The sequence below is a fragment of the Ochotona curzoniae genome, unplaced genomic scaffold (assembly GCF_017591425.1).
Source record: "Ochotona curzoniae isolate NIBS_2020 unplaced genomic scaffold, NIBS_Ocur_1.0 contig_1071, whole genome shotgun sequence".
NCBI lineage: Eukaryota > Metazoa > Chordata > Mammalia > Lagomorpha > Ochotonidae > Ochotona > Ochotona curzoniae.
Genome location: NW_024464939.1, coordinates 25,798,479 through 25,815,861, shown reverse-complemented (window position 1 = coordinate 25,815,861; position 17,383 = coordinate 25,798,479). Strand labels below are relative to the sequence as shown.

Below are 17,383 nucleotides of genomic sequence, written 5' to 3'. Positions count from 1 at the left end.
TGTGGCCATTAAGGGAGTGAACCAGCAGGTTGCAGATCTCTCTCTCTCTGCCTCTCCTTTTCTCTTTGTAACTCTGCCTTTCAAGTGGAAATAAAGCTTTAGAAAAAGAGTGAAACATAGAGCATGACTCATATTGCCACTGAATTCAAGCTTCATCAGGAAATTTCAAGTAGTATTTAGATAGAGGAGTATTTGGATGGAGAAGGAAATGTAGTTGTAATAAGATGCAATGTGGATTTATACACATTCACTGACATTCATTGCAGTATCAGTGAGTTTATGCATTAACTCAGCATTATGTTGCAATAATGTCTATCACTAACCCTGAAAACATATCCATGTAGCATAATTTAATCATCGAAAGCACAAGTATATTTAAATTCTAATTGTTTTAAGATATTATGAATGCATATATTGAAGGATCTTTTTTATACATAGCCATGAAACACTTCATGATTTTTTCCTCTGGTCAAGCCAAGTTTGAAACATATTAATAGGTTCATTGTGCATACCATATCAAATATTGAACAGTACATACTCTATTGTACATAGTTTAATGAAATGTATGCTGTAAACCACAAGCTAATGGAACTTATTCTGTGTATTATATTTTGTTTAAAAAGGAAAGCACTGCTTGTTACATGTATGTAATGGATTTATAAAAGCATGCACAAGGGTACTTCACAGTATTTTTGAAAAAAGCTAAAATGTATGTTTACTTTGGTGCAAATTTTTTCTAACAATGCATAATTTTTCATTCTATGCATTTCCATGATATTTTTAAGACTTCTTATATTAGTAATTATAAATAGGAATAACATGTTTTAAAAATTTTACTGACCCTTAAAGAATTATTAACATTTTGTTGTATGGTGACACTGTCACACTAAAAAGAAAAAATAAAAGATTTAGAAAATACCCAACTTCCCAATTTTGAACTAATGTAACTTGTCAAATTGTATCAATTATTCTCTAAATCTACTCATCCAGTATTTTTGAACCTCAAAATTGGCATTTCTATGTTGTCCATAATATTGTAGTGGTGAATATAGTGACCCCCAGACTCAGTCTTCATCATGTCCCCAGAAAGATTGAATATCATTTAATTTGCTACAGATGCTAAATAATTTTCACTTTACTCTTTTTTTAAAGATAGCCTGTACTAGGTCCCTGTATAATCTGTTGGATACATGTTTTGTGGGTTGAATTTACAAGGTAAAATGTTACATGACACCATGTAGAACATCAGACTAAATATGTTATAGCCTGTATAATAAACAAAATATTTTTACTCACCATAGATTTTTTTAAAAGTATATGATGTTGGTGTTCTGTGCCAAACACCTGATGTCTATGAAACCAAAATACTCTGTGCAATGAAGCTGATTAGCATGGGAGAGCCATTATGCAATCCTACTGCTTTTCCCTTTTAATTAACCCTGCACCACAACCATTGCCTTGGTCAAGGTTCCTGATTTCCCTTGCTTGTAAATGTCAGCTCTCTTGCCTTCCCATGCATGTTTTGTGTTTTCCCCAGTCACCTGCTAAAACCCCTGCTATTTCCTTAGCAGTTTGAGCTCTCAGGATGTTCTTGTTCAATATCTGGAATGCATGTCTGCCTCTCTTCCTCTCATTCTTCCCTTCTTCTCTACATCTTTTTTTCTAACTTCCTTCCTTTTGATTCATTTAGTTATCCACAGAATATATTCATCAGTTTTCTACTATGTCCTTGGCATTATGAACAATGTACAAAACACTAGCGGGAAAATACAGATAATCTTGTCCCCCAGATACTTGATTTACAAGCTGGTTGAGGAAGTGTCCTTTTTAACAAATCATAATGGTCATAACTTTTAAATTGCAACAGTGATATAAGATGTGGCATGAGATATCTAAAGGGGAATACGACAGTGTAGGGGCATGCAATGTTGTGGCGACCTGAGTCCTACCATGAGTCTGGATATGAGTTCACTTTGAAAGAAGAGGGTGAAAGGAACTCTGGGCAGGACACACAGCGCATGCAACAGAAGCTCAAAAGCAGAAGTTGCCACTCCTTCTATAGGCAGTTATTGCAGACCTGTTATATTGTATACCACACTGGGGCTGCTGAACTAGTCCTTAATCTCAAGGAGTTCATTACAAAAGGAAGAGCATGGGAAGGAAGGGAGCCATCTGGAGATGTGACACTATCAATGAAAGTGAATAAGAGCAGTGGTGGGGAAAAAGCCTAGGCTAACTTGAGCAGGGGCAGACTTGAAAGGGGGGAAAGTGTGTGCACTTCAGCATCAAGCATCTTGTGCTACTACCCAGATCGTCAGCCTGTTACTCTTGTAGACCCACCTGGTTTGCTGTCAGTCTTCATACCCACTCTTAACACACAATTTAATGGTTAAACTTTTCTTTTTTTTGTTTCAACATGTGGAACTTCTTTTACAATATGTTTGCATGGGTCCTTCAGAGGGCAGGGGAGGCTGGAGTGCTCAATGTCTATCCACTCCCCATTTGGCCCAAAAGGACACAAAGTACACTTCTGAGTTGACAGTTTTCTCGATTCCTTCTCACTCCAGTGTGCAGGTTTGGATCTTTCTGAATCTTCAGAGAAAATCATCTACTAAACAACAGCAACCCCTTTGTGCTCACCTTTATATTTAAAATGTGCTTTTGCCAATGAAATTGCTGTTGTTTTATTTGCCATCTTAGCCAAGTTCTCTCCCAGGAAGGTGGAGAGAAAGCAAGGCATTAATTGATGGCCGAACTCTCCACTCCAATTAAATCATTTGGCATACTCTTCACAAATATTGCTTAAAATAATGTATTAGCATCCCTAATTTTTCAGCAAGGAAATAAGTTAGAAACACTTTGTAACTTGCCCAAAGGGCACAGACAGTAAGCAACAGAGCTGATGTGTTTTCTGCCTCCCTCTTGTTATTGTGGGGTTCCTCCACTCTGTTTGAAATAATGGTTACTTTGGTCCTAAGTCTAGACAATACATTACTACTGTCGGTGTAAGCTTTGATGTTGGAAATGATCTTTCCCTGCTTCCTCAGGTAATCACAGAACAATAAGACCTATGTGGAATTCAAGATCATTTATTGTTCTTAGAGGAGTAAAAATTAGTTATCTGGGAAATATTTCTGAAGAATCATTAATCCCTAACGCTGTGAAATCTGTTCACAGAGGTTCCTTTTATGCAACCATTAAATTGCTATTTGGGAAGGTGGTTAGAACTGAGAAGGTTTTTCTAAATTACACAATGGGCTGTTCATCTGAGTTATTTTCGTGAATGCTTCCATTTGAAGCTACAGCAGGTGGCTTGAAATTAATTCTGGAATGAGAAAAGATAGAAAAAGACTGTGGCATACATCACATTAATCAAGAAGCACTGCCAGTGAAGTGGTAGCAAGAGGACTCCTAGATTGGATGTCTGAACTTATAGTGAATATAAAAAAAGCCTTGTAAATCTGAAAAAAAATCTCTTAAAATCACTTCTATTCTCAGGTTTGTCTTCTTTTATTAGCTGAAACAATAGAATATATCAATGAAATTAATCAGTTTCAAACTAACATTTTGTTGCATCAAGTATATGCACAATACTAATTCAGGGGTTAATAAAATAAAATTTTCATCACTACAAGAATTTAATGGCACGCAAAGACTGATTTTGCAAAAAAAAAAAAAAAAAAACATGAATGGTAAAGCTGACATGGTTTACAACAACTAGAGCTTATCACAGTTGAATTTAAAGACTCAATTCCAGGCCTGGAGCACTAGCTCAACAGCTAAAGTTCTTGCCTTCATACACCAGCATCCCATATAGGTTCTGGTTCTAATCCCAGCAACGCTGCTTCCCATCCAGTTCCCTGCTTGTAGCCTGGGAAAGCAGTTGAGGATGGATTATAGCCTTGGGACCCTACACCCTGTACACATGTGGGAGACCTGGAGGAAGTTCCAAGCTCCCGGCTTCAGATCGGCACAGCACTGGCCATTGCACTCACTTGGGGAGTGAATCATCAGACAGAAGATCTTCCTCTCTGTCTCTCTTCCTCTCTGTATATCTGACTTTGTAATAAAAAAAAATTACCTAACATCTCAGAAAATAGTAGATAAAATATTGGAAAAATGTAATCTAAAATTCTATGTGCTGAAAAATTATTATTGGAGACTGGAAAAGATATACTTTCCAAGGGAAAATTAAGAAAAATTGCTACCAGTAACTTGCCATGTGGTTATTTACTGCCATGTCTGAAACTCATACACTATTGATAAATCAGAAAATAAAGTAAGGATATGATTTGAAAATTTATCTTAATTTATTTATACATTTTTATGGTAAAGTGAACCAAATGGGCAAATAGTCGTGTTCTAGGGCATGAATCATCCTTGGTCATCCAAGCTGTGTCGATGTTACTTCCCTGGGCTTGAGTTTCCTGGTCTGTGTAAGAGAGAGCCTAGGGTGAGCCCTAAGACCCTTTCCATTGACGAGTCTATCTAGAGCTAGCTTAAGACTGCTGCTATGGGGAATGTGTTTCCTAACATACAATATGCAAATAAAATGATGACTCAGTAAGACACGTATTTTCAGAGTTTGTAGCATACAAGTGAAAGCTATTTTTCATGATAAAAATATTTCCTCATCCATGTCCTATTGTCTATTAAAATATTCCATATGATCATATTATATGATTACATGAGAAGCACATGCTCCTCTCTTAATAAAATTGTTCAACAGATGAAAATCTGTTAATTTTACTCCATATGTTCAAGCATGATTTTGATTTAAGATTTATTTTATTTATGGACAGTCAGATACACAGAGAGGAGGAGAGACAGAAGATCTGTGCACTGATTCATTCCCTAAGTGGTCGCAACAGCTGGAGCTGAGCTGGTCCTAAGCCAGAAGCCTGGAGTTTCTGTTGGGTTTCCCACGCGGGTGCAGGATCCCAAGACTTTGGGCCATCCTCAATGCTTTCCCAGGCTACCAAGGGGGAGCAGGATGGGAAGCGGGGCAGCTGGGATTAAAAATGGCATGTATATAGGATCTTGGTGCATGCAAGGTGAGGACTTAAGCCAACAGACTACAGCATCAGGTCCCCTGACAGAATCTTAACTCAGGGTTATGGAAGTGCTGAACTTGAACAGACCCTGCTAACATTTTGATTGTTTAGTATTATCTACCAAAGATTACAGATTAGTGATAGATGATGATGATGATATTAGATAGATATAGATAGATTAGACAGAAACATAGAAAGCATACAGAAAAACTGTAATTTTATTCTTTGAAACAAATAATAGAAAACAGAAATGAAGCCAGAACTTGGATTTAAATTTCACTTCCAAGATAGCAGTTTTAAAAATAAATCTAGCTCTATTTGCATCACTGAGAGTAGCAGACTACTGACTTTTTTTAATTTCCAGAGATCTTAGGGGACTTCATAAGGTGTAGTGTTTGCTGAATTTTCTCCATCTGCTTCTTCTCAGAAGACTTAAACATTGATACTGTTGTGATTGGACTATTTAGCATACAAACCTTTCATCCCCATCTTTTTCTTCTCTCTCTCTCTTTTCTATATAGTATACAGTATGGACTGCACTGTGGGTCACCTGGAATGTATTCATTATCTGCTTTTACCTGGAAGTAGGTGGCCTCTCCAAGGTGAGTTTATCTTGGTCTTTAATAAATTAACCTTTGTGATGTGTATTACTATCATTATATACGTGGAGTAATGTAAGAATATTACGAATGAAATGCTAATCAGAAAGAATCTTGATATCATTCAGGGAAAAATGATAGTAGGAACAAATAAATATTACAGGTTCAAAAATACATTGTTACTGTGAGCAAATTCCAAAAATTAAGTGAAAAATAGTGTTGGGTATTCTCATGTTTAAAGTGGGACAAAGGATTATCCAAAACGTGAATATAGCTGACACAAATAGAAAGCCATTCACTTTGCTGGAATATTAAGTGAAAAATAAAAGTTTGAATAAGAATGAAATTGACATCCATGTAAGTGGAACACTCTAAGAAGCAAATGCATCAGTATTATCAGCCATATTAGCATTGAGATTTTTGATGGATGTTATCTTATGTAAGAGCAAACATGTGGCATCTGACCTTTCGGGACTAGCTCATTTTCTTTAGCATAATGGTCTCCAGTTTGACCCATTTGGCCACAAATAATTGTGTTCCATTTTTTTTTTGGTAATAGCTGAGTAGCATTCCATAGAGTAGATGAACCACAGTTTCTTTACTCAGTCCTCTGTCAATGAGCATCAAGGTTGCTTCCAAGTTTTCACAATTGTTGATTGTGCTGCAATGAATACGGGGGTGCACATTGCTTTCTCATGTTATCAGGTCCTTTAGATATATTTCCAGAAGTGAAATTCCTGGGTCATATACTAGGTGGATTTTCAGTTGCTTGAATATTCTCCATATGATTTCCACAATGGCTGCATCAGCCTGCATTCCCACCAGCAGTGGAGTAGCATTCCTTTTTCCTCTCATCCTTGCCAGCAGGTAGAATTTGTAGTTTTCTCTATGCAGGCCATCCTTAGTGGAGTTAAGTGGAACCTCAGTATTATTTTTATTTGAATTTCCCTTATTGCTAGAAAGTTTTTCATATATCTGCTAGCCATTTTGATTTGTTCCTTTTAAAGGTGTCTGCTAATTTCTATCACCCATTTATTAACGGGTTTGTTTCTTTTGTTATTATGGTTATGCTGGAGTTCTTTGTACATTTTGGGTATTTGTCGTGTGCAGATTTTCTCCCACTGTGTTGGTTGCTCTTGTGTTGTTTCCTTTGCTGTGCTGAATCTTCTTAGTTTGATATAGTCCTATTCATTTATTTTCACCTTGACTTCCTTTGCTTTTGATAATTTTTCACTGAAGTCTTTGCCTGCACCTACATCTTGTGGAATATTTCCTATATTTTCTTCTAAACATTTGATGGTTTGTGGGTGTAGGTTTAGATCTTTTATTCATTTAGATTTGATCTTTATGTATGGTAAAATGTGGGGATTTTGTTTCTTACTTCTTCAGGTTACTATCCAATTGTCCCAGCAGCATTTCTTTAAGAGACCTTCCTTTTTTCTTGGGTTGTTTTCTGCTCTTTTGTCAAAGATTATTTGTCTGTATATGTGTGTGCTCCCTTCAGATGTTTCTACTCTGTTCCATTGATCTTCCACTCTGTTTCTGTACCAGTACAAGGCTGTCTTGATTACTATTACCCTAAAATATGTCAAAAAGAACTTTCAGGAGTATTGAACAATTTGTCCTACACTATATTGACTTAATAACTTTTCATCATTTTCTCAGATGGGTGAACAGACTCAGGTATGAGAATTTATATTTCTAATATTAAGTTTTATACATATGTGTTACAGCTTTCTCAAATATTGTGGCTAATAGCATTTTACCATTAATTTTTAAGACAGAAAAAAATGTGTTTAAATCTATACCCAGTTATATTCTGTAAGTGCAGATTATGAAGTAATTTTAAGGGCAAGTCTTATGAATAAAAGAATTGTTAATAACAAAATTATGAATAACTGAAACAGCATATGCCACTCCTGCCATTTTGTATCTTATGATTTCATTGGTCATTTTAATTCTACTTTTTATTTCACTGGATTAAATTATCTTTTATTTTCTTCAATAAAAATTTGAAATAAATAATGACAAAGCTTGGCCAGTAGAACTGGCTGGAAAAAAATGTTTCAAATCATAAGTCTTCATGTCAAATCATGTCTCTTGCACAAATCAACTCCATGCCCTCTGGGAAACCACTGAACTGCAGTGATAATAGGATTATCAGATTTGCCAATAAAATAATAGTCATTACTGCTTGTTGTGTGCTTTGTGCTGTTTACAGACATTGTATTGGGTAGCTCAGGTAAGCTTCAAGACAACTCTGAAATGATAAAATGTAAATAAATAAACAAAGCAATCATTTGTTATATGTAATTTTTACTTCCTACCACTGCTTAAGGTTATTTTGATTAATTGTTTTTTATAATATAAATTTACATGCCAAAGGGATTTTCCCCATTTATTTGAATATTAACACTGAAGCTATAGTCTTAGTTACTCATTCTGTTACCCATCAAATGCTATTAAGCACTCAACCAAGTAGCCTGGATTGTGAAAAAGATAGATGATTCTAAAAGAAACACCCTAAAGATTTTGTTGTTAGTCTCCTTGTATTTACTGCTTCAAAAGACTGGTAACAACTTCCTGGTTAGCCACAGTTTCACATCAGTTTGAGTGTACAGGAAATCTATCCTGAAATCAGTACAAAGTTAAGGATCCTTGACAAACACAAATACTCAGCTTCCCTTCCCAGGATAGGTTGATTCCATCATGCAGGAACTTCTGGCTTCAATGTGTTAGTTTATATATTAACTTTTCAAAGCTCCCCATCTGCTTATAAGCCGCAGACATTTCTTTTGGAAAGATAGACAAAATCTTTCGTATTATATTATATATATATATAATGCCTAAAATGTATGTACTGAAATATTGAATCTTCTTTAAAAATTGGATTTAAAGTAACTTTGTAATGTCTCTGTGAGTTAGGGTGTTATTTCAATGACAGATAAATCAATGAATTGTCAGTTTGTGTTATTTGCCAACATTTTGCATTTGCACAGTGAAAAAGAGTCTGGGCTCACCAGGAAGGTAATGAGTGGTCCCACAAGCAGGTGGACATGAGATCTTAACTATGTTTAGAAGATTAATGATGTACATGTGCCTCAAAAATGCTTCATTTCAATTTCTAATAAGATACATGTTGATGAAGGTAATACACATAAGCAAATTCTCATTGGAATCCTCATTAATTTTTAAAAGTATGAACGAGTGTTGAGGCCAAAATGCTTGAGAATCATTGCCATTAATTAAAAGTTTAACTAACTAAATACCCTGCTAAATACTACTGAGTGTGAGAAACTAAAGCAGTCGGTACAAATAAGAGTTAGAACATGCAACATTAAAATGTCCATAATATTGTGAAGCATAAATAGAACAACATAGAACAGATAGAGATTAGTACATTCCTTCAACAATTGTCATAAATCCATCATACTGCTATTTAAGTGTATCATGACATTGCAGGTGAAGACATGGGCAGAAAGTCCGACATCCTATTGACATGATCATTTAGCAGTTTCATGGGGAGCCCTCTTTTTCTTTGGGAGTAGCGATGCATACTGGAATGTACCTTCACTTCAAGGTATGCCAGTCTCCTTGTGCAGTTCCTCTAGATGAGTATATATACATACATATTAACCTATATTTGATTGATTTTGAGATTAGACCATTGGACTTTAAAGACAATACTCAATTATATCTATAATGAAATCCATTTTAGGTACAAATGCTAATATATATGAACACTGAAAATAAAAGGATGAAAATTGCATGCTTTGCAAGCAATAAATAAAAGCAAACCTTTATTGTGTACCGATATCAGAAAAAAAAATGTCACCTTCAAATCAGGAAGCATTAACTGGCAAAAAGTGATATTCTGCAATAGAACAGAGTCAGTGTACCATATGACATAATCCTAAACCACGTTAAATTACAGAGTTTAGAACATGCAAAGTCCAACCTGGCAATGTAAAAGAGAGAGACTGACAGTTACACAAACAAGTTGCATTTAACACTCCTTGTGCAGGTTTTGATAGAAAAATTGGATGAAATTCAGCAAAGATAAAAGATTTGAACAACACTGACAATCAGCTTGTCTAACTGATACATATAAAACACCATATTTAAACAAAAAAATGCAGATTCCATTCAAGTGCTTGTGGAACATTGACAAAGACTATATTCTTGCCCATTAACATGTTTCAATAAATGTGTCATGACTGACAACAGAGAATATTTTTTAGACATAAGTTGAATATTAATTACAAATCTATTGTCTTGGACTCGGTGCAGTAGCCTAACAGCTAAAGTCATCACCTTGCACGTGTCAGATTCTATATGGGCACCGTTTCTAATCCCAGCGGCCCTGCTTCCCATCCGGTTCTTTGCCTGTGACCTGGGAAAGCAGTCAAGGATGGCCCCAAAGCCTTGGTACCCTGCATGTAAGTGGGAGACCCAAAGGAGGCTTAGGGATCCTGGCTTTAGATAGGTGCAGCTCTGGCTGTTGTTGTTACTTGGGTAGTGAAACAATGGGCAGAAGATCTTCCTATCTCTCTCTTCTCCTCTTTGTACATCTGACTTTCCAATAAAAATAAAATAAATCGGGCCCGGCACGATGGCCTATGGGGTAAAGTCCTAGTGTTGAACATTCCAGGATCTCATATGGGCACCAGTTCTAAACCTGGTGGCCCTGCTTCACATCCAGCTCCCAGTGTGGTCTGGGAAGCAGTTGAAGATGGCCCAGGGCCTTGGGAATCTGTACCTATGTAGGAGACCAGGAAGAAACTCTAGACTCCTGGTTTCGGATCGACTCAACTATGGCCATTGTAGCCACTAGGGGAGTGAACCATCTGCTGGAAGATCTTTCTCGTTGTCTCTCTTCCTCTCTGTATATCTGCCTTTTCCATAAAAATAAATAAATCTTTAATAAATAAATAAATAAATCTTTAAAAAATACAAATCTATTGTCTTAAGATATCTAGAAAATCTATTATTAGTTGGAAAGTTGAGCAGAAAATTTTAAATAATCTACAATCAAAGAATATAATTCAATATAAAGTTTAAAGGTGATTTCAAAGTACTTAATAAAGGGAACAATGAATTAATGCTTCTTTTGTAGATGAGTTTAAAACAGTGAAAAAAAGAACTGCTTTTAAAGTGGAATTCTATAAGAAAAAAATAAATACAATTGTTCTTTTGGATTTGCAGCTGTTACATAATCTCTTCTCTTTTTATAATAAAAATTCATTACAAAAATAGGAAAAAACAATTATATAAATAGATTTTGGAAGAGTAATTTAATTGCTACCAATAAATAAATTATCAATCACTTAGTAAGATTAGCCCAGAAAAAGAAAAAAAATAATTAGAAATTTGAGTATTAGTGAAGGCAGATAAGGTAAAAAGCTGAGTTTGCAACATATGGGCACATTGTATATTATGTAACAACTTTTGTTAATTAATTAATTAACTGATTAATTAATTTACTTACTTGTCTATTGTTGGAAAAGCAAATATATAGAAAGAAGGAGAGACAGGCAGAAAGATCTTCCATCTGCTAGTTCACTCCCCAAGTGGCCATAATGGCCAAAGCTGAGCCAATAGGAAGCTAGGATCCAAGACCTTCCTCCAGGTCTCCCACGCAGGTACAGGATCCCATGGCTTTGTGCCATCATCTACTGCTTTCCCAAGACACAAGCAGGGAGCTTGAAAGGAAGTGGAACAGCTGGGATAGGAACAGGATCCTGGCACATACAAAGTGAGGATTTAGCCACTAGACTAATGTGCTAGGCTTGTTCTATAATTTCATAAGCATTCTGAATTAGCAAGCGGAATAAAAAGAAATAATTAAAAAGTTATACAAAATTACAAAGCAAATAGGAAAATAATAAATAACTTTTTAGACAAATTAACTAATGAAATAGCATGAACAAATACCTACAACAGAATAACTTCTCAAAGCTAACAAAAACTAAAACAGAAAATACAGGTAGCCATAAATATATAATTAAAAAGCTTTCCACAGGGCCCGGCGCAGTGGCGCAAGTGGTTAAAGTCCTCGCCTTGCACGCCCGGGATCCCATATGAGCGCTGGTTCTATCCCAGCAGCCCCGCTTCCCTTCCAGCTCCCTGCCTGTGGCCTGGGAAGGCAGTCGAGGACGGCCCAAAGCTTTGGGACCCTGCACCCGCGTGGGAGACCCGGAAGAGGCTCCTGGCTTCGGATCGGCATAGTATCGGCCCGTTGCGCTCACTTGGGGAGTGAACCATCGGACGGAAGATCTTCCTCTCTGTCTCTCCTCTCTGTATATCCGCCTTTCCAATGAAAAAAATAATAAAAATAAATCTTTAAAAAAAAAAAAAAGCTTTCCACAAAAAAATTCCAAGTGGCTTCACTAAAGGCAGAAAATTATGTTAGTTATTTCCAATCTTTTGCAGAAATTGCAAGGTGAAATCAGCATTTCTCAAATAATTGCATGCGCTGACATGATCTTGATACTGCATTGTAGGCAGGTGCCAGGCAAGAACAGGGCTCTAGCAATTCTAGACCATCTGTCAAAGAAATGTCTTCTTAGCCATACACACCATGGGGCCTCCATATGATGACTTGCTTGTTACAACGCCATTTTCTCATTTAAGCTACTTCTTGCCATCAAAATTTTTGCTCTTTTCTTCAGAGAACTAAATCATCTCTATCTTCACCTTGCTATTACCAATCTAGGCCCTATGCAAGAATATTTAACCTGATTATCCACAAATATCACACCAAAGTGTCCCTTAAACATAAGCCTAGCTCTCTACCATGTAGGTAAAAAATGGCAGAAAAATCCTACTAAGATTGGATTTAAATACTGTCCTTTAATTTCCATTATATCTTAGGACATTTTTAAGTGGCAGCTATTTTGAATCCTTAAATATTTCATTCTACTTAAAAACAATAATTTGAGATTTTTTTTTTCCTTTGTCTTTTCACTTTTGGCCAAAAAAAAAAAAAAAAGGAAGGGTTATTTCTCGTAAGTCTTCTTTTTCTAATTGTAAATGTAAAAATATACGTTGTAGATAAAATTTTGACAAATTTGATAGATAAGAGTAACAACTAATTCAACCATTCAGACTACTGAGCATTAAGACTTTGGTTTGTTGAGTGTTCTTTTTCTATTTTCTTAAATATTATTGAAATAATACTATAAAGAAAATTTGCATACTGCCTTTTTAAAACTTAGATTTAATGATTATTGCTTAATAACATTACTGAATTTTAATACTTTTAACTTTTCCATAAAGTTTAAATCAGGTGAAAATATTTTGGTGTTTGTTTTGTTATAGTGAATGTTTCCTGACACTTTGTTAAAAATTTCTTCTCCAAAAAGCACTCTGCCAGCAAAATATGAATGTCTAGAGTAACAGCACATATTAATCAGATACTCTTTGTTAGGCAATTTTGTGGGAAGTTAAATAATGTTATTTCATCAGAGATGTATTTCTTGGGCTTTAGAAAATTTAATATTTTCAACCATGTTCAATAATCAACTTTTTTCCCCTCTTTTTTTTAAGTAGCTTGTGCATCTTTAGCTTCTTACATTAACAATAATTTTTGTTTTCAGCTGATTTTGTTATATTGTGAATGGTGTCATTTAACCAGATGCTTTTATGGTACTTCCTTAGTATATTTCTCCCTGATTTGTGATACATTATTTATATATATATAATGTGTATATATACATTATTGATACATATTTTATAATATGTAATATCTGTTTCTATAAATATGTAAATATTATATAATCTAAACTTTATAAATATATAATTATATATAAATATATTAAATATATATAATCTGGTTCTATGATATTACTAATTATGGCATGTTACTATTTCAATAATATTAAATTGTGTATACTTTATTTGTAATAGTAATTCTAATATCTAAAAATCAATAATTTCATCTCTTTTTATTTGAACTCACAAATTTGTTTAGATAATGTTTAGAGTAGTTATGTTTCAAATGCTTATATAGACATTAAGTTTGCTTTTATCTATTATATTCAAATTAAATTAAGAAAGATTAAGGTAATTTTGTAATGAACAATTCAGAAAAATATTTTGAGTAACAGAATCAATCATTGCCAGAAAGACACACAGGACAGAAAAGCAAAGGATGTCACAGCGAAATTGTTTTCTTTCAAAGATAGCATTCTTCTAAAGGCAGTGATCATGGGCTGTGTCAGGATTGCTGGATTACATTTGTCAGAAAACATTTCCAACTGACTCATGGAGAAGGAACTGTATTGCAACTAAACAGGAATTCAGAAAATCAAGAAGCTGAAGAAGTGGGTTTGCAAATTGCCAGGAGCCACGTGGGTGCCGGCAGGCAGGAGCAGTGACAGCCTGGTCAGAGGGCTACTGCTTAAATGGAAAGAAGGTACAGCTGCTGTCCATCTGCTCCCACTCTGCATCACTACGATGTGATGGACAGTGTGATTATCTCAGCTGGATCAGCCATCTGTCTCTGCTAGGGTCCAGGATTACAGACCCAGCTAAGTTCATGAACTGACAAAAAGCTAATTTCTGTAAGGGATCTCGGGGTAGCCTCAGGAAAAGGAGGTAAGAGTGGATATCTCAGAGCACTACCTATTTCAACTAATTATAACAGTTCATCATAGTGGGCATTAATCATCATACGTCTAACCTATTATGGGGTTCTTAACCAAACCTCCAGATTTCCCCTCTGCTTATGTCTCCTCTGTCACACAGCCCTGTATCAGGCACTGGTTGCTGTGGTCTTTAGCATTCCTGGTTCTCTGCATCTTCCAGAACTGAAAAGAAATCATTTCACTGTTTTCAAGGAGTATGCAATGTATGGTGGTATGGGGCAAGGCCTTGGACAGGTAATTCAAAGTGCATTTTTGTACTCTTTTAGAACTTCAGTTTTCTATTCTGTAAGATGAGGGAAAAACACCTTTTGCTGTCTTCAGTTACAGAAAAAAAATTTTTTTAATGCATATACGTAGCTTAGAAATTATCTTGGCATATTTGAGATTTTATGTTGGAAATGATGGCTTTCTTTATTACCATCAACATTATCATCTTTTATTTATCAAAGCAACGAGCAGACACTGCTACCCTCATCCTGCACACCTCTGGGAATTATTTTTGTTACTATGCAAGAGCTGTCAACGGATAAGAAAATGAATGACTGAGTGACTTGTTTTAGAAAATGAAAATAGTCCCTTGTGATAGGACCTCATATCTGCATATTAACTTCACAGCTGCAGTGCTATTAATTAGATTTTTTCCTTCAATATGTAAATTATTTTTGATATACATCTGTAGTCAGACTCCTGTGGTGTCCCCACTGACCCCCTTAGGAAGACGTGAGCATTCTTGGAAGTCGCTAAGGCTGTTTTTCATGCCACACGTTAAGATCACCACAGGCACAATTAATAAGTTACTACTGCTTCTTTGCAACTTTTGTGACTCGCAATAATTTTTATCCTCTCTAGGAATATATTTGAGATGTAAATATGAAGATAAACCTTCTTTGTTTCTTGGTAAAATACTGAAAAATGAGATATATTGAGAACTCGATTGTTCCATTTTAAAGCTCAAGAATTAGATGTCTTTGTGTATGAGAAACTTTTTCCCCCACTTATTGTTCCCTTCTTCTAAGTATTTTATTAATATAAAACATTTCATGTATTTCATAGATACTATTTTAAGAGCAATTATACTTCCCTTCCTACCTCCGGGCTTTTCCTTTCCTTCTCTCCCACCCCAAGGATATCAATTTAACTCATACATACCCCACATTTTAGACATCTCGGGCTACTGTTTTTTCTAACTGTTTTTTCCTGAAAGAATCTCCAAGTGTTTCATTTTCATAGAATTCCTAATGTCTATAACCACATGAGCATCATTTGGACAAACAAATGCATGTAAAGCATTCCAGAACTGCTTGTCTTATACTTCTATGAATCATAAACTTTGATAAAGGGTTTTCTAAAAAAAAAAAAAAGGAAGGAGAATAGATTCCTACTGATTTCTTAGACTACGTGGATGCTTTCTGCTGGCTACTTTCATTTTACTCTTGCCATTGTGATATACATTCTAATCTTGGTTTTGTGGAAGAGGAACTTCACTATGAGAGTTTAATGTGCTCCCAGCACATACATAGTAAATGGATATGCCAGGTCTTGATAACTCCCAATTCCCAAAGCTGTCTCTCTTCTGATGTTCCACATTGCCTTCCACACAAAAGGAAGATCCACACTCACTTGTCTCTCTGTGTCACATTTTAATAACTATGCTGTTTTTTCTGACTTGTGGGTATTTTGGATCTTAAATTTAAAGAGTTAATCCAAAAGCCAATCATATATCCTCTTTCAAATTAAATCGACATGCTTGTCTATATGAATTTTCTTGTCTTACATAATTCTGTAATTCATGATTTATCTGAGGAGCTAAGAGGAATCAGTGAAATAACTCTTTTTTTTTTTAAGCCTCATTTGTAAAAATCTAACATATTACTCTGCACTTACTGGGGAAATTATTTTTCTTGGTCATGATCCTAAGCCTTCAAGATTGAGTTCTTCCATGAACTTTGAATCTGGGCAAGCACCTCTAAGTAGGACATTAACAGAAAACCAACCCATGCTTCAATTCAAAAGCAGCTGCCTGGAACCCTCAGTCTTCTTCAGCTGCTTACGATCTACTAGTTTTTTACAAACATTCTAAATACTGTATATCTCAAAAATTTGTTTTTCTGAAGCGAATTTTAATGCTTTTGTAGTGCATTTCTATTTTTTTTTTGCTTAAATAAGTACAATTTATTGTCTCTACTAATGAGTGTTAAAATTACCCTTTTATTCTTTCTGATGGTCTCTTCCCACATGGATATTTTTCGAAAGCCTTAAGTTGGATATTTATAAGAAGCTAGAGGCAGGATGTGATGTACACATATTTAAGGATCATGCATGTGGCAAATGACACAGTAAAACTATGTCTTCCATGGAACTAAAAAGCAATATCAAAGGCAGGATTTCTAGAAAGAGGGCCAAAGCTAATGGGATACCTGAATTCTATAACTGAGTGCCTGGATTTGCCTCCTGGTTTTGCTTACAGTATGGTGCTCCAGTAACGTGTATCCCGTGAGGCAGCACGTGACAGTTCAGGGTCTTGGGTCCCTCCCAGCCATGCGGGAGACCCAGATGGAGTTTCCAGCTACTGGGTTTAGTCTGGCTGGTTCCAGGCTATCCTGACCATTCCGTGCATGAATCGGAAGATTTACTAGATAGAAGATATTTCTCTCGCTTTCTCTACTTCTCTTTCCTTTTCTCTTCCTCATTGATCTGTTTTTCAAATTAATTAAAATTTCAAAAATGGGGCCCGGCGCGGTGGCGCAAGTGGTTAAAGGTCCTCGCCTTGCACGCCCGGGATCCCATATGGGCGCCAGTTCTAATCCCGGCAGCCCCGCTTCCCTTCCAGCTCCCTGCCCGTGGCCCGGGAAAGCAGTTGAGGACAGCCCAAAGCTTTGGGACCCTGCACCCGCGTGGGAGACCAGGAAGAGGCTCCTGGCTTCGGATTGGCATAGTATTGGCCCGTTGCGCTCACTTGGGAAGTGAATCATCAGATGGAAGATCTTCCTCTCTGTCTCTCCTCTCTGTATATCCGCCTTTCCAATACAAAAATAATAAAAATAAATCTTTAAAAAAAATTTCAAAAATGAAAAAAAATTCC

The 17,383-nt window shown here is 35.8% G+C and overlaps 1 protein-coding gene across 1 annotated transcript in view; it reads left to right on the top strand.

The window, feature by feature from the left end:
• NKAIN3 (sodium/potassium transporting ATPase interacting 3) overlaps positions 1-17,383 on the top strand; it is a 246,115-nt gene that overhangs the window by 1,498 nt on the left and 227,234 nt on the right. Inside the window, exon 4 of the mRNA XM_040993241.1 lies at positions 5,576-5,656. Coding sequence (XP_040849175.1) covers positions 5,576-5,656 — 81 coding nt within the window. The remainder of the gene's footprint in view (positions 1-5,575; positions 5,657-17,383) is intronic.